Source organism: Theileria equi (genome assembly GCF_000342415.1).
Source record: "Theileria equi strain WA chromosome 4 map unlocalized gcontig_1105316255033, whole genome shotgun sequence".
Taxonomy (NCBI): domain Eukaryota; phylum Apicomplexa; class Aconoidasida; order Piroplasmida; family Theileriidae; genus Theileria; species Theileria equi.
Genome location: NW_004668228.1, coordinates 375593 through 395043, shown reverse-complemented (window position 1 = coordinate 395043; position 19451 = coordinate 375593). Strand labels below are relative to the sequence as shown.

Genomic DNA, 19451 nt, shown 5'->3' with positions numbered 1-19451 from the left:
AAATGGCGACGCCAAGCCTCTGGCAGAGCGTTGCCATGTGTGGGAAGATTCCATTCATTTTTCCTCAATTCCGGCGACTGCGGGGCCAACGTCTGGGAGTTATTCCTCCCCATTTCTTCTTTATTCATGCATGTGGCCAGTGTGGACCAGAGGAGCGGCGGAGGCCGAAAATGTGCGTATGGTGGTGTAAGTCACCAGACACCAAAGGGCAGAGTCAGTTCTTCACTAGACATTAAATAAACGCAATGGAGAGCAAGATTGACATTTGGATTGAAAAGTACCGTCCAGGCTCCCTGGATGAGATTATCGGAAACCCGGAAATCACCAAGAGACTACAGTACATTGCAAAGGAGGGAAACATGCCGAATCTACTGCTATGCGTAAGTTTTTTATTCTTCCTAGTCTTGTCTGCATCGTTTTTATGCGTAAAATCGGCGGCATTCCGCCCATTTTGGCACCGGGCCGAAATGTGTGTCTCGTTGTCGCTCATTCTCTCGTTTGGCGCATAATGTGTAGGAGGAATGAATTGTTAAGGATGAGGGATGGTGGAAAGAAGATATGAAGGTCTAAAAGTTCTTCTTCCTGGTCCTCGCCCATCTCTTCCTTCTCTGCACTCACTTCTTCCTCCAACATTCACGCCTGTACACACTAATTCTCATCTATACATTACCCCTTAGGGGCCTCCTGGGACGGGAAAGACGACGTCGGTGCTCTGCTTGGCCAGGGAGATGCTGGGAGCGCAGTTCAAGAGCGGCGTGATCGAGTTGAATGCGTCCGACGATAGGTAAGTTTTCTGGTCCTGTAAAGACTCTACAGGGGCGTCGATGTCGTCCGCGAGAGCATTAAAAACTTTGCCAAAAAGTCGCTGATTTTGCCGCCAAACAAACACAAGATCGTGATTCTCGATGAAGTTGACTCGATGACTGAGGCTGCACAGCAAGCGCTTCGCAGGATCATGGAGATCTACTCGAATACCACAAGATTCGCCCTTGCATGCAACCAGTCCACAAAGATCATTGAGCCCATACAGAGCAGATGCGCAGTCATTAGGTTCACAAAGCTCAAGGATGAACAGGTTCTGCAGCGTTTAATGGACATTTGTAAGCTGGAAGATTTAAAGTACACAAATGACGGGATGGAGGCGCTTTTATTCTCGGCAGACGGAGACCTCAGAAGGGCTGTGAATAACCTCCAAAATGTCTCTGCAGGCTTCGACCTCATAACAAAGGAGAATGTGTTTAAAGTATGCGATATTCCATCTCCAGATTTGATTCAAAAGATGCTCAGCGATTGCCTCAACGGTAATTGGAGAATGGCGCACGAAAAGGCGGCAGAGCTGCTAGAACTCGGCCACTCTCCACTAGATATAATCATTACAATGAGAAGTGTTTTAAAGAGTTTTAATGCACCGGAACATGTGCTCCTGGAGTACATCAAGGGAGTCGCACTGACCCACATGACAATGGTCAATGGACTCATTACTCAGCTGCAGTTGGAAAAGCTACTCGCAAACCTCTGCAGAATCGCACTCACACTCAGAACTGCATAAAGAATAATGGTTCCTATGGAACCCCGAATAGCATTAAATTGTGTAGGATATGTTCATGTATACTGCATTTTTAAATCTCGTGAGTTGCGCTCACTTTTTCTTGCGTTTAAAGTGCGGAAGCTTCTTTTTAGTAAACTTCTTTTTGGTCTTTTTAGGTTTAGAGGGCTTTTCTGGCTTTTTGACAAAGTCATTCTTTTTCGCTCCGGTAATTCTTCTGACTCCTTCCACGTCCTTCCTAAGTCCCTCGTCCATAATATATTTTGGGATATAGTCTAGGTGCTTCTTGTCAGCCTTTAGGAGTTCGTTGTCGGTCTTTAAAACTTCCTTTAACATTTGAGCATCTCTGCTTGTAACTTTTGCGATAAATTCATCTTCATGCAAAGCACTTTGTCTTACAGCTTGCATTTTTGCGATTTCAATCAATTTTGGAGTCACAACCTTTGATGCATCTTCTATTCTATATTTCAGGGGTACTAGTGATGACGCTTCGATGCCAAGTTTCTCCAGCGATCTTTCAGAAAATATGGCCTCCATGGGAGAGTCGTATGTAGGATTCTCTGAATCCCCTGCTCCCTCGTCCAATGTCCTACTAACGGCCTCTTTACACATTAATATTGCCACACTATCAGTCAATCTGCCTCCTCTACCGATTCTGTGGATGTACGAATCCAAACTCTCTGGTTCATCGTAATTTATGACGCATTTCACACTCTTAAAGTCAATTCCCCTGCTAAGAGTTTCCTCCGTATCAACAACTATGAGTGTATCGATCATTCCTTGATTAAATGACTGTAGAGCTATTTAAGCCTAGCAATCAACTTACTTGAATTATAGACATTCTTAATTTGGGGGACAGAAGCTTGCTTAAAACTTTGGAGTCAATGTAAAGCTTTCGTAAAAGACAGTATAAAAAGTAGCCCCTGAATGATGATAATAATGCGGGAGGTTAAACATACCTCTGATTTGAATTTACAAATATAATGCGACTTGATGGGAGAGTTTCCATTTTTATAAGCGTGTAAAGCATTAAAGGTCGATCATCCTCTGGTACCTCTATGTAGTACTCCTTTATAGTTCCCATATCCACATCCCTTGCAACTTCAATATACTCTGGCTTGTACAATAACATGTTTGCAAGTTCCTCGACTTCCTTGTCCATAGTTGCACTTAAAAGGACCGCTTGAAATCTCTTTGGTGTACATTTCACACGTAGAGCCTCCGCAAACTTCATTGTCTCCTTCTTGTAACCAAACTCGAATAGGAGATCTGCTTCGTCAACCAGCAAGTATTGCAGTTTAGAAAGAGAATCGCAAATTTCAACCGCATGTACAGGCTTTGTGATGACAATATTCGATGCGGGAAATTCCGCGCTAAGCATTGTCTTGCAAGTTATTGCCGTATCCTTTAAAAGTCCAGATACCACACACTGAATCTGTTCTACGAGTTCTGTTGTAGGAACAACTATGAGAATGATTATCGTAGAGTCTGAGCTCTGCGCATTATTCTGCAAAGTAGAACTTAAAATAGGGATCAGAGCCGCCAAGGTCTTTCCAGAACCAGTTTGAGATTTTACAAGCACATCCTTCCCAGAAAGAATTGATGGTATGACCTAAAAATGCTTATTTATGTGTGTAAAAAGTTTTGTGCATGTATATATGTTTAGTGTAAATATGAGAGATTGTAGATGTCACACGGGCCACAATAGCATGAAGGCGGTATTTCAGACATTTCTGTAATTCAAATGTGCAAAATTCCGTAAAATTATTGCAATAAAGTTGTAAAGTTAAGAGCTCCACTAGCAACTACTGACGTAACCTTATCTCTATCCTTTAGACAAAAGTAGACTGTAAACCCAGTACAGGTCTAAATGGGTGTACTATTATTCTATTGCGATTTTTTCCGGAATTTACAAAGCATATGACATGAAATGACCGAGATAAGGTAGGAGCTATGAGTTTATGAGAGTTTCAGGATGTTCTAATTTAGTCCATGTTCTCCTAGACGGAACCAGCACTCTCTGTAGTTATGTTTTCTATTTAGCACTCCAATTATGGTCTTGAGAATGTCCAGTAGAATGGACTGAGGCTTCATGTAGAAGAGTAACTTCAGCAGGAGCAGTAGGAGAAGGAGGAGCAAGAGGTTCAGAAACAGGATCAGATTCTTTAGTAGGACCTTCAGTATGAGCACCTTTAGGATCAGCAGCACCAGCAGAGCTTTTTCTTCCACCATCTTCAGTATAAAAACCTTCAACTTGATTCTTAGTAACTTTGCCATGTGAGACAGTAAGTTTTTGAGAAAAATCAGGAGATGAATTAACATTTTTAGGAAGTTCAGATATAGAAGTTTCAGAATCTTTAAGAAAGGATCGTGTAAACAGGGTATTAAAAACTCCAGCAACTAATTCTCTAAGACCGGAACCGAACAAATCCCATGAGCTATCTCCACTTTTTGGAACAGTAGTCTGAGCTTCTCTATCAGAGCCTCTTCTAGCTCCAACAGTACCTCTATCATCACTAGCACCAGTATCTCCATCACCATTTTTACCAGAAGATCCAGGAGGACCAGGATCTCGTTTAGGCGAGTCTTCATCCTCTTTCTTTTCCTCCTCTTGTTCCTCTTCTCGGGATTCTTCTCTTTGTTCTCCACCCAGCTCAGTGCGTGCTGTTAGTTGTGCTCGTTCTTGTTGTTTAAGGTGTTCTTTACATTCGTCCAAGCCAGAAGTATCATGGTTAAGTTCTTCTTTGAGTGCCTTAAATTTGTCACAGTCAAGATCCCCAAAATTATTAGGTGTTATATTCTTGTCGAGTTTCTCAGCCTTTTCCCAGTTTCCATTATTGCTACTTCCTTTCTTAAACCATCCTGTAACACCTGAGTCCCCAGTACTCTTGACGTATATTAACTCTGGATCCTGATTTTTACCAGAGTATAATGCATATATGTCTACTGAATCTTTTCCAGAGTTGTCAAGACCAGGAATCTTTATATTCTTCCTACTTTTGGGGCCATGATTACCACCTTCATTGTATTTAATACCAGCTAATTTTGAAGTAGGGTAAATGGTGTGCTTATAGAGTTTTGTGGATTCTCCGCGTTCATGTTGATGTCGAACTGCTATTTCTTCAACCGTGACCTTGGGACCCTCCTTATGGTAAGCGCAACAGTATCCAGTACCTCCATGTTTAGAATGTGTTTCAGAGTTACTCCTGGTAAGATCTAAGGTGACTGCTTCGTTATTGTAACAATTTTGTTCGTACAGAGTTTTCTCTAGGTCATTTTGGAGGGATGTTTCAATCCAATCTTTACCACTACCCCTAACATAATATGCAGTTCTATTCTCTCCACTATATACTACTTCTACCAATAGAACCTTAGTAGGTGGGCTACCGTTAGTACTTTCATGCTTCCAGTAATAGGCAGAAACGGAGGTGACCTTTTTATCAGATCCTTTAGAGGGAATCCCACTGATAGAATTGCCAGTATCATCTTGGATCTCACTTAGTTCGAATGGTTTATTTCCTAAACCACCGATATCATCCCTATCTTCGTAAGTGTATTTATAAAAACCTGATCCAGATGGTTCTTCAGATCTTTTGACAGTAAATTTCCTACCTCCAGTATGCTCATCAATGTAAGGTATTTCTTGTTCATTTTTTGGCTTTACACCGAGCTTAATTATTACTCCATCATTAGTCATTATTACTAGAGTTCTCAGAGAAACTCCTTAGACATAGTCTCCTCTTCTCACCAGTCTCTTCTCATCCAATGATACTCTCTGTGTTTCCTTTGGAGCAATTCCGTCCTCAAACGCTCATCCTCCATGTTCAGATAGAGCATGCTCTTTCAAGATTCTGAGATCCATGAGTAGTCTCAATGCGACCAAAGGGAGCACATCAGTCCTTTACTCCCTAGACAACCATGCATTCATCATCTCTCACAAGTAGCTCACTGTCTGGCAGTATGGACGCTCCTAAGATTTCTTATGGATTCCATTCCTGCCATCTCACAGGCTCCTATACTCTTTATACTCGCCACTTCTCCTCTATTCTATACGTTCATAGTCTCCATCGCTCTTCCATTTATGCTGTTCATTCCATAGTGATCTACTACCTAGCCTACGACGTCGGTAGGTCATTCCTCCTTCCGTTGTACTCCAGTAATGACCTTAATCCTTCTCTTCTTTAAGCTCCCATAGGTCGCCATAGAGCTCCTGTTAGTCGCTTTAGTCCCTCATTCTTCGGGACTCCGTCTAACGACGGTGTTCGCTATTTCATAGCTCACATTCAACTTACCCTTCGTTGGACCTTGGAAAACTTCTTGTACTGTTTCAGGACATTTTCTAGTAGCGTGGGATGGAGATTCTTGCGTCCGTAGGCCAAAATGTCCTCCTCGATCATGTTCTGGTCTTCCAGGGCCTCTCCGTTCTCCGTCTCCTTCATTTCTCCAACCCCTGCGAATTTTCTCCGATCCGCCGTGAATCTTGTGGAATTTTCCTCAATGAATGGGAAATGAGTGGCCGTATAGTGCGGGGCCTACGGGCGGGTGTCGTGTCTACACAAAGGACATAAAACGCCAATTTGGGACCCCGCGAGCATTTGGTAGAAATGGAAGCCCCAAAGGACGACGAAATTGAGCCAAACGAGTGGTACGATGACGAGGGCGGAAACGACGCCTCAACCGCCGTCAAAACGGAAGTTAATGGGTGTCTAGGGGATATAAACAGTCACGGAGGTGAGTTTGATGATTAGATACGGACCGAGGAGCAGTGTAAGGGCGAGAGAGACGAATGGAGGACCGGAGCCGATACACACCAGTGAGCAAAGAGAGCGATGGCCAAGCTCCCTGAATTTGTGGATGAGTGGGTACTATTGGTATGGGATATACCAGGGATACTCCCTAGGACGCCTTTGGGGAGGTCATTTGTACCGTTAGAGGGTATCTGGGCCTTTTTAAATCTACCAAAGACGTCCCTACTCTCTCATTCTTCTCTCTAGTACCCGTCCATTCCTCCTCTTACACATGTCTTTTATGCTCTACATCAATCACCATCTCCATTTAGAATCGGATCTGTTTGGGAATAAATCGCCGACATTTTTAAAGGAACGCGGAAATTTGCATTTCAAGGAAGAGAGATATGAAGAGGCCATAGAGTGGTATACAAAGGCAATAATGAGGCTAGAATATTCGGAAAATGACGTGCTGAGGGCACAAATTTTGTGCAATCGAGCGGCTTGCCACCAGGCCCTAAAGTCCTGGGAAACATCAATACAGGACTGCAATGATGCTATATGCTTCGACGGATCATATGCAAAGGTATGTTCCTTTTCCATCCACTATACATGTGCAAAGTAATGGTTATACTATGTAGTTGCCATCCCTTTGGTCATTCTCGCTTTACACAACGCATTCACATTACATCACATTCAATAGGCCTTTGTGAGGAGATCCGTGGGATATGAGAATATAAAATCGTATCAGAGGGCGTTGGCAGATTTAAAAAAGGCCATAGAGCTGGATCCGACACTAGAGTAAGCGAATCCCTCAGTATATAAAAAATTCAGGGACAAATACAAAGCCAGACGGGACCAGCTGAAGAAGCATGCCGATGTAGAATTTGAACGGGAAAAGACAGAGATGATGGGTAAACTCAAAGATTTTGGAAACACAATGCTAGGAAAGTTCGGGCTCTCTCTAGACAACTTTAAAGTGAACAAGAACGAAAATGGGTCGTACAATATACAGTTTCAACAGTGAAACAAACTCTACAAACTAACGTGTACAATTATCAACCACGAATTGAATAAATGATATTTTAAAGGTCTAATTAAATGCTGAATTTACAGTCGGTGTGTGTAATTGTCTAAGTTAAGCTGCATTAGTGATAAATGTCTTACAAGGAGGCTGTCGTTTGTGTTTGTGCTCCTTTAAGAGTGTCTCCTTGACTTGATTAAAATATTGACAAAAAACAAGGCTTTTGAGCCTACATGCAGAATTTTCGCATGTCTACATTGTTTAGTGGGTGAGTCCCCAAGTTTTGGGTCTATCACGAATAATGAGAATTAAATCCGAGTGATGTTTCAGTTGATTTTTGTGCTGATTTAAACCTATAGAGCTCCCTATAATGTATGTAGTGTGCATCCTAAGGTCTACAGACTCTGGAGAATTAGAAGCCCTTGGAGATTAACCAAATTTATTTTTGACACCATTCCATGCAGATTTAAGCCAACCCTTAATACCTTCGGTTGTGCTCTGTGACGTTTGTTCAACTTTATCTGCATCATCTTTAGCGTTAGAATCTGGTCGTTCTAGTGCTGTTTTATCGTCATATTCTTTATCTGTATCAGTTTGTGGCTCGTCAAGGGTTGTGCTCTGTGAAGATGTATCATTCAATTCCGCAGTATCCAAAGAACCATCTTCTGGTTCGGAGCTTGAAAGTGCAGTAGCTGCCTCTTTATTTGTTAGTTTTGGATCTGGTTTACTGTCAACACTGGGATCTTTAGCCTGTTCAGCTGATTGAGTATCTACTTCCTTTGAAGAAACTTCCTGAAGGGCTTCTGTAGAGATTCTCCTAGACTCCGTTTGCTCAGGAGTTTTGGGTTCAGTAGAACCTGAACCTTTAAGTTTAGCAGTAGAAGCAGATCCTCCAGAAGTGCCAGGTTCCTCTTGAACATCAAAACTGCCGTGAGTAGTTTGAGCTTCCTTACGTCTGTTATTGAACTCTTCAGAAGTCATAGTCTTCCATTCTTTACCCCTCGTTTCAAAGTATTCGTATCTTATCACATCATTCTCCTTGACGCTTAGAATAAGGAATGAGAGTTCTCCTTTGTTAAAGTACAAGTCACATGCCGTGCAGAGTTTATTCTCGGAACCTTTCCATATGGATTTTCCATTATACGTTACCTCCTCAGCGGAATATTCAGGCTTTGCAAAATACAGCCTCATTGGGGCTCCAATAAGCTTTGCATCGAATATTGTGCATTCCTCAGTATCCTTATCCTCTTCAAGATTTAGAATGAATGGGTTTGTGCGGGGGATATGTTCTCGAATATCTTTAATCTTTTCTTGATATGAATCTTTACAGTTTTCCCAAACATCTCCATTCCTTGCATACCATCTACAGTTTGGACCTGCAGGTGTCCGTTTTATAATTCCCAGGAGATTTGGGCTTCCAATATCCAGAGCTAAACCTGATGCTTCTGGCTGTTCTTGTCCAACGTCTTGATTCTCAGGTTGTGGTACTAAAGGTCCATAATCATTCCCTTGAGAAGTTCCTTCCATAGATAAACTTTGATCATCCATAGACAACCCATCACACTGGACCTTGTGAAATCCTAGGATTGCCACGAGATAAACCAGTGCGAAAACCCTCATCTTGCTGTGATGTTACTGACAGGAAGAGGCGAGAGGAATAACAACACATCTGGGATCATTCAACGGAAGTTCGCAAGAGAAAGAGATTAGTTCTCATCTTCCCTATTTTGCATAACTCTTGATATGCGAATTTTTAGACTTGTCAAACATACAGATTCAAAGGGTAAGACGTAAAGATGGAACTTGTCCTTTTGGGTCTTTAAATTTGTATCCAGAGACAAATCTTCTTTGCCCATGGAATCCCTATATTGCAGTATAGTACAGTAGGTACTTGATAAAGGGGCGTTAATGTTATATTCATAACCCTGTGCTGTGGATTAAAGATTGGGAATAATTCTATATCAGCTATGGACTCACCTTGGACAGCTAGATGTAATTTTAACGTACCAGGATTTTCTGACATTTCCTATTTCTATAGTGCGCTTGGTTTCAATCAGAATGTCTCTTTGATTAGCCTGTGAATTTTTGTTTGGTAATTCAAAAGTCCTTTGGTTCCCCTGAAAGGATTCACAAGGAGATGTACAGTTTAGTCAGAAAGGTTGTTAGAGGATCAGTCAGACTCTTTAACCCACTTATGTCGTTTCTTTAGCATAGAAATTCACATTCAATCTAGAAGATATATAACAAACCTACCAATATTCCATACGAACATTCTACAATTACATGATCCACAGAATGACTGCAATATATAAGAAAGCTGCATTGACGATTAGTCTATCCATCCACAGGATTAATGAATGAGTGGTCAGTATAGTGTACAATTAAAGCGTTTTACTGTGATTCACCGGATTAATTAGTATGAGACTTTGAAGTGGGATTGGGAGATTTTTGGGGGCTGCTCCCTAGAACTAGTTTTCTCCATTTACCATCTCTCTTCCTAAACCATAATTGTTCTTCCTTGCCCGTTTGAATTTCTAATCTCAAGGTTTCTTTACCATTTTTTACTGTTATTTGTGCCCATGTACATTTGTGGTTAGTACCCTTTGGAGCTTCCCAAATTACAACTCCAGCGTCTACAACTTTAGTCACGGTGGCACTTTTGAGTTTGAAATCGTGGACAGGCCCTTCATAAGTAGAATGATAATAATGTGTGCCTACATTCGTATCCTCCCTCTTTGAAATGTCTAAAGTAGTATTAACATGTTCGGACGATTGAGGAACTGGAGTAGTAGCATCTTGAGAGAGTTCCTTAGATTCAGTTGATTCTTTTTCAGGAGACTCTACGGGTTTAGCCTGGGTTTGTCCTGGTGGACCCTGCGGAGCGGCCTGTGTATTAGGTTTGGCAGCTTGCTGGGGAGCTAGTTGAGCTGGTTGCTGCTTAGCTATAGGATGATTTTTTGCTTCTGTCTTTAAAGCGTTCAGATTCTTCTTGTGGTCCTCTTCTTTACCATCTTGCCATTTAATATCATCATGGTATCTGTAGAGCATTGTAACATTATCCTTATCCCTGGTAACAAGTACTGCAAGAGTAGGTCTCTCTCCATCCAGATATAAGAGAGCTGAGAGACACATCACATCCTTCTTCCCAGACCAATTCTCTGTCGAATGTGAGCTTGTTGGCAGTAACACCCTTCTTGGGTGTGAGTTTAAGAACCCTGACATTGTCCTCAACAGAGTCCAGGGCATTAAAGAGAGACCCATTTACCTTGGAGCCGAATTGACTTGTATATTTCACGGCTCCTCCAATCATTGTCGTTACCCTGTCATTAAACGGTTCTTCATCTACTTCATTCCATGCTCCACCAGCCTTCTCAAAACAAAAGGTCTCATCTCCGGCACCTCTTGTATAAACACTAAGAAGAGAGGGGAACCCCTCCCTAGAAAAGAGGTAGGCACCTGTACATCCTTCTTGAGTGTCTGTAGCAGTCCAAAGCGTATCTCTGTTATCCACCACTGATACTACAGAGCTACCAACCTGGGGAACAAATGCCTTGTGACTCACTCCATAGAGTACGTAGTCTGTTACGGTAAACAGGGAAGGACTGGGAAGAGATAGGTCAAGGGAGACCCTTTTACTCTTAGTACAGCTTGACAAACCAACTAAAAGTGTTACTGCACATATAAAAAGGAATCTCATCCTCAAACAGCTATAATTAAAACGGGATAATGGATGTGTTACTCTTCCTAGTGGATGGGGTCAAAGGAAGAATTCCACCTTCATTCTCTTCTTCCTGGGCCAACACATGCTCCTAGTTCGTACTCCATGCGGTGTTTTATATAACAAAAGGCGAGCAATCCCAACATATCAAACTTGGAAGAACAACAAGCTAGAATGTTGATGTAGTATAGACTTCCAGACAAGTTCATAATATCTTTTATGGACTCTTAACAGGTAAATAACTGATATCCATATGCTCCGATTGATACGGAGTTTCAAATATTAATCTTAACGGCTTCTCCACCTAGACAAGCTTCTGGGTAGAGCGTTAATGAGATTTCCGAGGGTAGTATTCTAGGGTTAATAAATTCAATATCTTATCAATTAACCCTCAAGAAACGCTAATAAGGATTGCCATAGAGAATTAAGTCCAGAAGTCTGCTAAACATAGCGACGATACATGAGCTTTTGAACAGAATAATCATGTGCAAATCTTTTAACTGAAGGAAATAGCAAATATATACCGACACATATCGCTATTGTACCAATGGTTATTGCAATGGTAGATTCAAGGGTGTTGAATTCTCCGAATTGAAAGTCATACTCAGAGTTTGGCACAAATTTAGAAGCTGTTGACGTTTCCCCCTCTGCTTTCTCATCAGCTTCCTCGGAATCGATATCTACTTTTATATCACTGGTAGTATCATCTGTCGTTTGCTCACCTTTTGGATTTTTGTTAGTCGCTGGAGGGTACCTAGTAAGCTTTCCCTTTAGTTTTTTCCAGAGCTCCTCAAAAATTATTTTGTTGTTATGCTGTTTAATGTGAGTAATTATAGTGTTCTTATCCGGAATAGCTTCCTCTCCATCATCTAGAACAAAATGTGTTTCTAATTTATAGCCAATCCATTCATCTCTCTCATCCTTGGAGTAGTAATAGAAAAAATCAGGAGATTCGCAAGATTCAGAATGATCCAAACATTCTAGTTCAATCAAGACTGCATTATCGAATGAATCGTTAGTGTAGTAGACATTTAATCTCCCAAATAATGTACCGAGGGGAGGAAGCTCGTCTTCAGTAAGTTCCTTAGTCTTGGTAACTTTAATCTTCTTGACAGTAAAATAAGGAATAGTGGCATGTCTAACTAGATAATAACCTTGTACTGTAGCTTTTTCCATTCTATAAGGAATACACATCCCATCAAAAGAGTAGTAGTTGATCCGTCCCATATTTCCTCCTATCTGAGTCACATCTACAGAAAAACCTTTTCGTATATCTCCAAGCTTGTTCCTAAGTTTTTCATCTGATATATTGTAAACCAAAAGCCTATTGTGTGTAATTATGTTCTGAAGTATCTGTACAAGTTCGGTTTTCTCATCAATAACTGAGCATATTTGACAAATGTCCCATTTTCCGTTAGAATCTTTATCATTCTTTGTAAGATAGAATCTAGTATTAACATAATTATGAGTTAATGGGTACATTTCTACCAATTCCACAAGCAAAGGATTGCTATAATCACTATCTCTATAGTAGACATTAAACTCAGTGAATACCTCATTTGGAAAACCACCATTAATCTTCATGTAGTTTCCATTTGGAGGTTTTATTCCTCTAATCCTAAACACTTTGGAAGGTGTATTGTGTGTAGTTTTCATGAAACTACTACCTACTATTACAGATTTTACTACAGTTACTTTTCCTCCGGAAATCTCAGATAAATATTCGCCGGAGTTAGATGAACCATAGTGCCCTTTACCAATGTCAAATATGATGTCGATATCTCCAAACAGTTTCTCTGCTGTGCTAGCATAGTCTTCTCCAAATTTAGCGAGATTGAATCCACCATGTTGAGTTACGTTAGATAGTATGCAGCCAAGTTCACCTGTGTTTAGATGTGACGTTTCCTTAAGTAAAAATTCGGCAAACGTTACGCTTTCTGTGCCTTTGGTAATGTCTTGATTTATCCAGTAAATGTTACCAACCTCAAAAGCCAAAGTGTGTATTAGTAAGATCTTATTATGTCCGTCTAAATATATAGTTATATTTTCAACCATAGTGTTTAACAATACTATGCCTTTCAGTGGTTTTCCATTGTAAATTATGGCTGATATTTCAAATTTTTCTTCAGATGTTGCAGTAAATATATAGGAGTTGTATTTGTCACCTATATTTTCTCCGTCTTTACGTTCTAGTCCTTCTACAGGGGTCACAGTAGGACAAATATCTACCTGATACGTATTCATTTTAAACATTTACCCTTAACTGTAAATCCCTTAAACCTACTATCACGTAGTACGTGCATGCAAAGTTATCTAGAGATTAAAACGGAATAAAAAATCCAAAAATTGAAAACTAGAGAGATTAAATCATTGCACACCTATGATATCTCATAACAGAGTAGCTACACGCATCGTTTGACTATAACCCTGCAAATACCACACAAAGGTGAAGGATGCCGACACATCTTGTCCATCTTTGGTGTAAATCTGCTAGATGTAGCCCCGTATAATGGGTTACATAGTCATTTTATTGGTTTTTAATCTGTCATTTGTTTCTGGATTCCGAATAATCCTTTGGGTTGAGGTGATACACCTCTTCCATGATAGACTTCCAGTCACATCCCAACTCTGATTTCTTGGGAGATAATGAGTACATTCATCGTCTCCAGCGTATCTCTTCTTGTAATGTTCTATGGCATCATTGATGAGTCCATTGAGACAAAGAATCTCCATCCCCTCGTAACGTCGCTTCAGGCACTGATGGAGAGCCTCTATCCGGAGTACAACTATAGACACCTGTAAAGGCTACCAGAAGAGCAACTAAAGGTCTATAAAAGGCTCTATAGGAACCCCTGGGAGATGAATCTGTAGCCCAGCAGCTCTCCTACTGGGTCATCACTTACTGTAAGCCAAGATTCCAAAATCATGCTTCCGTCCAACTGTACTATCTTCCTAATTGTATCTATACTTGTCTATTCGTGTGTAACAAAACTGCATTAGTGCCTCTATAGTAGCCATACTGGCTACTGCCTAAAATGTGTAAGGTGTCTCCCGTCTAATTCCTCATTTCAGAGATCCTATAAAGACTCTACTCAATTAATGAAACTGACTGAATATTATGAACAGAAAATTGGTGGGTTTAGAGAGAATCTTCCTCTGGTTGAGAAAATAATGGAACTAAGTGGTGATAATTATCCCTACTTGCGACGTCGTCTCTTTCTTCCTCATATGCTACACATTAAACACTTTTGAGTGGAAACTTTCACAAGATTTTCTATACCCTCGTGTCGCTGAGAGACTTTAGAGTCTCCCGTGGACAGACAAGTTGGTCACATGGAGTTAGCATAGTAGTTGACTTGTAGGAAGGTTCGTTCATCATTCTGGGTGGAAAGAGGAAGGATTATAGAGACCTACTCTATATTATTTATAGGCTATAATGATACATATGGCGTGTACAGATAGTGAAAACATGTTACAGTTGTCTATTTAAAGATGCTTCTACCATTTGGAATGGGCAGCTTTCTCTCAGCATCTTGTACTGCATTATTGTTTGACATTATTCTGAGCGTTACTACCATTGCTACTACCTTGTAGATTTGGGTCACTTCCTCCATTTTGGTCTTCACTTGCTGAATCATCACTTGATTGATTCGATGTAGAACTACTTCCAGTGTTATTTACAGCAGTTTTAAAGGGAATTTTTGTGTATTCCTTGTTTTTTATATTAGGATATGCCATTCCGTTTCCCTTATTATCAATAACTACTTCAACCCATTGACACTCTTCTCCACCTTTAGCCTCCCATAGTTTACTTCTACCGTAAAATATCTCGGGTATCCCGTTACCAGATCTGTGAATATAAACTGTTCCTAATTTCCCATCCCGTATGACGAACTTTGACTTATCTGGATTGGCAATATCTAGAGTAATTGGCTTATTGTCATCTGTAGTACCTCCTCCACAACAACCTGCACTGCATAGTCTCACCAGACATACCGTCCAGAGCAGTGCTATAATCCTCATTTTGCGATGTTTAGACTGGGATAGTGAAGGAAGAATAATGGATAGAACAGGTGGGGTGAAGAAGAACCGTCATTCCCGCATTCGCTCCACAAAGGCAATTAGGCAAGGTTTAGACAGACAACTCTTGCCATTCTGAGTGAGAAACTTTTGGAGAACCTCTTGGTAACATGCTAGCATGTAGAATGCCTCTGCATTACTACTAAATTCGGGACAATTCCATAGATAACATTCTTCTCACTCTCTTCTCTCTAGGGAAATAACTCCTTTATTTAGTACCACTTTTGGGTGTAAAAGAATTTACCCTGGATCCATCATTTGCTATGCTTTACCTTCCAGCTGCCATCGACTTTCTAAAAGAAGAAAATGATAATAAGTCTTCGTTCTTCCTGACATGTAACTTGACCTTTCCGGAAGCGCTCTTTGGGTAGTATTCACAGAGATAGCAAACTTGATTATCACTGGCAGTCCATACTTCCTTCTCTCCGTCCACAATCTTTTCTATAAGATGCCCAGGTCTGGAGGAATAAAAGAGGATGGTTATCCTCCTTTTAAACTGCCCTTGTTAGTACATTGACCCATCTTTATGGGAGCATCGAGTATGGCCTTGACAACCTTTCCTAATGCATAGTCATTAAGGACTATCTCCTGGAGCCATAGTTGCTCTATAACCCATATGCATACTGATAAACCAACGCGTATGGAATGCTATAAAGGTATGATGCCATCCATTTAATCAGAAAGAATTCCACTTGGAACATCCAGCGCCGTCGAGTGTAGGTCTGTTTGGTTCTGACAGGGTCTCTGTGGAAGATTCTTCGTACTCGATCTCATTCCATGTTCCACCAACTTTCTCAAAAAATTTGAAAAATGCTTCTTCATCCCCTAATATTTCCAATATGAGCCTTGTCGTTCCGTTGACAGAACAGGAATATGCGCATAGACATTTCTCATTCCCACTAGCTCTCCAGACTTCATTGCCATTATCTCTGATCACATTAAAAAAGTAAGTTAGTGGTGGAGCGTACTTATTATACGGATAGCCGTCGATTACATTTTGTTCTAGAAAAGTGAAAGAAGAGGGGTGCTCGCATGCAAGATCCACCGATACCAGCGATTGGGACTCCTCAATCGATACCTCTTCATCGCCATTTCCGGAACAAATATTGTATTCATCTTCAGATACCTCTGTAAATCTAGAGTCTCTCCTTCTAAAGTATCTAGGGCATAACACGTTTCCCTTGTGGATGTTCAATTTAAAGACGGTTTCACCGTTGTAAGAGTAGGAATGTACCCCTTTACAGTTTGTATTTTCCTGTCTATTCCAAAGCAGTTCGTCTCCGTAGATGACTCGATCTATACAGTAAACATTGGACACGGAGTATGATCTGCAGAAAGTATCACCTATTATGTCTTCGTAAATGCTAAAGGGACCAGACTTTGCATTGGCCAAATTCAAAGTGATATAACGTCTTTCTTCCTCACCACTATCCGACCCATAGCTCTCGTGCTTGTCAATTAAATGCCAGTAATTCCTTTGTGAGAAACTATCTTGAAACGAATAACGTCTGCATGTAACAATTCTCTGGCTTGTACCCCTGAGGTTTTCATTGTGAATGTTTTGTAGACTTTCATCTGAGGCGGAATAACTAACGACTGGTTCTTGGCTCCTCCTATTTTTCATCATTCTTGTCAACTCCACATTAAACTCTTCCCAGGGGATGCTTTTCCATTTACCATTTATTTTCTTGAATCGCAAAACTTCCAACCTTGTCTTGACTATCCATAGAGTAATAAGTGCGTCTTCTCCCCTCGTGTACGATGCCACAACTGCGCATCTTTCACGTGGCCCGCCTATCCATATCTCGTCAACTTCGTCTACGACGGCTGTTATATATTCGCCAACATTTCCAATATATTGTACATGGGAGACTTGACCATGTTGGTTTTCATTAATGTAAAATTTTGATGCGTCTGGTTCTGAAATGTCTAAAACAACCAGAGGATAATTTACCGGGCACCTCTTCTTTTCTTTCTGCAACACAGACTCAGGGTCAAAAGTATCTGTATATTTCATTTTGGTTAAGATAACATTGAATTTGCTCTTGCTAATTTCGGTCCATTCACCGTCAACCTTTCCAAAGTATAGGTGATCAAAACCGGTACGACGGAGAATATTCAGGACAAGTAGCTCAGGAAACAAAAGTCTTACATAGTGCTCAACGCTGTGGCATTCTTCATGATCGGTTCCAGCCTTCCACACTTGTGCCCCTCCATCGAAAACTATGTTGAAAAAATGACTCCTATCCATATCATAGGAATTACAATCCAACCCATTTATAGTGTGCTTAAAGTACCTGACTTGTTTTTCCCTTGTACCTTTCGCTATGTCTAGTCCTCTTGAATATAGACTGTTACTTTCACCCGTTAGAGATCTTTCCTCCTCCTTACTCTCTGCATTTCCCCCTAGTACATTCCTCTGCAGAAAAGAGATGAAACAGAGCACCCCTATTAATTTCATTCTGTCCTGCTATATTCTCTTTTCTCTCTGAATTCAAACAGAAAGATTAGTATAGTTACAGCCATGGGGAATTTGCAGCTATCTCTAACGGGTCTATACTCGCTACCTTGGTGCACTTGTGCAGCTTTAGGTTGTGCAATGTGTGTTTTCTCTAATGGGCACAAGGTGAATTAAATGGTGTCTATTCCTGTCGGAGATGTGTCCTGGAATTTTACATTTGAAGAGCCACTTGACCGCTTTTAAATGGCATTAAAATAGTTGGCAGTAGTCCGTAAAGCATATTCAAAGTATAGCCTTTCATGTCGCAAATTCTGATAAATAACGGACTTTAGGCCGGGGAAAGTAAATGTGCATATTGACGAAATGACGGGTAAATAATTAGCAAATATAGATAACCTGCATTAAGATTTTTATCATCTCGATGTTCCAGACATCAACTTTAGTGCATGTGGATAAACTGCGAAAATTAGGGAATCTGATTCCATCTCCACATTCATTTGCAAATCTCTCAGATTTATCTCTAAACCCTCTTCATTTCAGCAAATGTTTCATTAAAAACAACTGCAGGGACCTTGTCCCACGTACGTCTTTTCTTTACGTAGTGTAACCTTTCCATGACATACCTTTTCATGATCCAAATTAATAGCATTGGAGGGGTGTTTTGTCTGGAATAAAACTGTGCTATGAATAATTTTTCATTCTTCTCGTCCTCTGCCTGCCATATTGTTTCGGTATCATCGACGACCTTCTGAATCTGGTAGTCTTCCCTGGAAAAGTATAATGATACGGATACTCCATACAAACTTTCCCTTACAATATGACAGTGCTGTAGTTCGGTAGAAATGTTCAGGGTCGTAGTATAATTCGGGTTCTTATTGTGCTTTAGTTTCGGTATCTTGTCTATATACCCCTTTGTGGACGACTTCCAGCCACCTCCTTTTCTCTTGAAATAAAGGTGATCTAACCCTAGAGGTGTTTCTTTTGCAATAATAACAACTAGATGGTTGGTACCCTTGGGAAATGTTATGCAGTATAGACATACTTCACCCTGCTCTGATGAGTTCCATACGGTTTCAAGATCGTTAATCACCCTTCCTACAACTCGTTCATTTACCGGAACATGTACTCTTACAGGCCCATATTCAGAGATTAAGTCGAGTACTTTACAAACATTGGGGCTGGGATCAGCAAGGTTTATTGTACGAAAACTGGACATGCGGTTTGTGTTTGAGCTAACCTCTTGAGGTCCATCACGCCTTTCTTCCGTATCTCCACAGGAGCATAACGTATGGAGGTTAGAGATCAAGAACAAGTAAAAGACTACCATTTTGTCTCTGGTATTTGCCGCACTCATCCATTTAGAGCCTTTGGATGGGGTGATATACAGGCTTTTATCATTGCTGCCACTTTGTAGGAAATGGTAGGGTAGAATGGGTGATGTTTTGAGCACGATTAGAGTCTAAGCATAAATATGAATGACTCTTGAGAGGTTCGTATTCTTCCAGGAAAGCATACAGAAGGAATTTTGCAGAGGCAGAAAGGGGGTGAATATCTGCTGAACTAGCACCATTACAAGGCGAATATGCAAACAAGAATGACTATTTTGAACCATTTTTAAATGTTGAACTATGAGTATCACACACCCTGAGCATTTACTGTGTAAATTGAGGAAATATCTCATCATTTAATTCTGCATGCACACCCCATTGGAGGTTTGTGGTAGATTGTGTGATGGAATAATGGACCACAAAATACAGTCTGTTCAACATATACTACATATTAAAAGTACTCTCAAGACATGTACCTCTATAACAAAACGAGTAATACTGTATACCAAGAGTTAAGGTTAGAGACTCTAAAAGGTCATGTGGATTATAGCATTCCAGTATACCAAC

At 40.6% G+C, this 19451-nt stretch overlaps 12 protein-coding genes across 12 annotated transcripts, besides 1 other annotated feature; 2 read left to right on the top strand and 10 right to left on the bottom strand.

Moving 5' to 3' along the window:
* Positions 1-224: 224 nt before the first annotated feature.
* BEWA_013500 (replication factor C subunit 4, putative) lies at positions 225-1549 on the top strand (the record flags this gene model as incomplete). The annotated part of the gene is made up of 3 exons (XM_004832186.1): positions 225-380; positions 678-784; positions 817-1549. Exons 1-3 carry the CDS (start codon positions 246-248, stop codon positions 1547-1549), a joined length of 975 nt encoding a protein of 324 aa, XP_004832243.1. The 5' UTR covers positions 225-245.
* Positions 1550-1639: 90 nt separating this feature from the next.
* BEWA_013490 (DEAD box ATP-dependent RNA helicase family member protein) lies at positions 1640-3155 on the bottom strand (the record flags this gene model as incomplete). Its single annotated transcript, XM_004832185.1, has 3 exons — positions 2506-3155; positions 2373-2469; positions 1640-2338 (listed from the first exon to the last, which is right to left on the bottom strand). The coding sequence occupies exons 1-3, from the start codon at positions 2925-2927 to the stop codon at positions 1640-1642; spliced, it is 1218 nt and encodes a 405-aa protein (XP_004832242.1). The 5' UTR covers positions 2928-3155.
* A 426-nt stretch (positions 3156-3581) lies between these two features.
* BEWA_013480 (hypothetical protein) lies at positions 3582-5985 on the bottom strand (the record flags this gene model as incomplete). The annotated part of the gene is made up of 2 exons (XM_004832184.1): positions 3582-5204; positions 5839-5985. The coding sequence occupies 2 exons, from the start codon at positions 5983-5985 to the stop codon at positions 3582-3584; spliced, it is 1770 nt and encodes a 589-aa protein (XP_004832241.1).
* Positions 4132-4193: a sequence feature (GA-rich).
* A 165-nt stretch (positions 5986-6150) lies between the features above and the next one.
* On the top strand, positions 6151-7300 carry BEWA_013470 (hypothetical protein; the record flags this gene model as incomplete). The annotated part of the gene is made up of 4 exons (XM_004832183.1): positions 6151-6277; positions 6606-6859; positions 6977-7074; positions 7108-7300. The coding sequence occupies 4 exons, from the start codon at positions 6151-6153 to the stop codon at positions 7298-7300; spliced, it is 672 nt and encodes a 223-aa protein (XP_004832240.1).
* A 426-nt stretch (positions 7301-7726) lies between these two features.
* On the bottom strand, positions 7727-8917 carry BEWA_013460 (signal peptide containing protein; the record flags this gene model as incomplete). The annotated part of the gene is made up of 1 exon (XM_004832182.1): positions 7727-8917. One exon carries the CDS (start codon positions 8915-8917, stop codon positions 7727-7729), a length of 1191 nt encoding a protein of 396 aa, XP_004832239.1.
* An 86-nt stretch (positions 8918-9003) lies between these two features.
* BEWA_013450 (hypothetical protein) lies at positions 9004-9320 on the bottom strand (the record flags this gene model as incomplete). Its single annotated transcript, XM_004832181.1, has 2 exons — positions 9004-9227; positions 9305-9320. The coding sequence occupies 2 exons, from the start codon at positions 9318-9320 to the stop codon at positions 9004-9006; spliced, it is 240 nt and encodes a 79-aa protein (XP_004832238.1).
* Positions 9321-9706: 386 nt separating this feature from the next.
* BEWA_013440 (hypothetical protein) lies at positions 9707-10345 on the bottom strand (the record flags this gene model as incomplete). The annotated part of the gene is made up of 1 exon (XM_004832180.1): positions 9707-10345. The coding sequence occupies one exon, from the start codon at positions 10343-10345 to the stop codon at positions 9707-9709; it is 639 nt and encodes a 212-aa protein (XP_004832237.1).
* A 13-nt stretch (positions 10346-10358) lies between these two features.
* Positions 10359-10994, bottom strand: BEWA_013430 (signal peptide containing protein; the record flags this gene model as incomplete). Its single annotated transcript, XM_004832179.1, has 1 exon — positions 10359-10994. The coding sequence occupies one exon, from the start codon at positions 10992-10994 to the stop codon at positions 10359-10361; it is 636 nt and encodes a 211-aa protein (XP_004832236.1).
* A 462-nt stretch (positions 10995-11456) lies between these two features.
* BEWA_013420 (hypothetical protein) lies at positions 11457-13259 on the bottom strand (the record flags this gene model as incomplete). Its single annotated transcript, XM_004832178.1, has 1 exon — positions 11457-13259. The coding sequence occupies one exon, from the start codon at positions 13257-13259 to the stop codon at positions 11457-11459; it is 1803 nt and encodes a 600-aa protein (XP_004832235.1).
* A 1299-nt stretch (positions 13260-14558) lies between these two features.
* Positions 14559-15038, bottom strand: BEWA_013410 (signal peptide containing protein; the record flags this gene model as incomplete). Its single annotated transcript, XM_004832177.1, has 1 exon — positions 14559-15038. One exon carries the CDS (start codon positions 15036-15038, stop codon positions 14559-14561), a length of 480 nt encoding a protein of 159 aa, XP_004832234.1.
* A 733-nt stretch (positions 15039-15771) lies between these two features.
* On the bottom strand, positions 15772-17346 carry BEWA_013400 (hypothetical protein; the record flags this gene model as incomplete). The annotated part of the gene is made up of 1 exon (XM_004832176.1): positions 15772-17346. The coding sequence occupies one exon, from the start codon at positions 17344-17346 to the stop codon at positions 15772-15774; it is 1575 nt and encodes a 524-aa protein (XP_004832233.1).
* Positions 17347-18076: 730 nt separating this feature from the next.
* BEWA_013390 (hypothetical protein) lies at positions 18077-18883 on the bottom strand (the record flags this gene model as incomplete). Its single annotated transcript, XM_004832175.1, has 1 exon — positions 18077-18883. The coding sequence occupies one exon, from the start codon at positions 18881-18883 to the stop codon at positions 18077-18079; it is 807 nt and encodes a 268-aa protein (XP_004832232.1).
* Between the last annotated feature and the right edge of the window lie 568 nt (positions 18884-19451).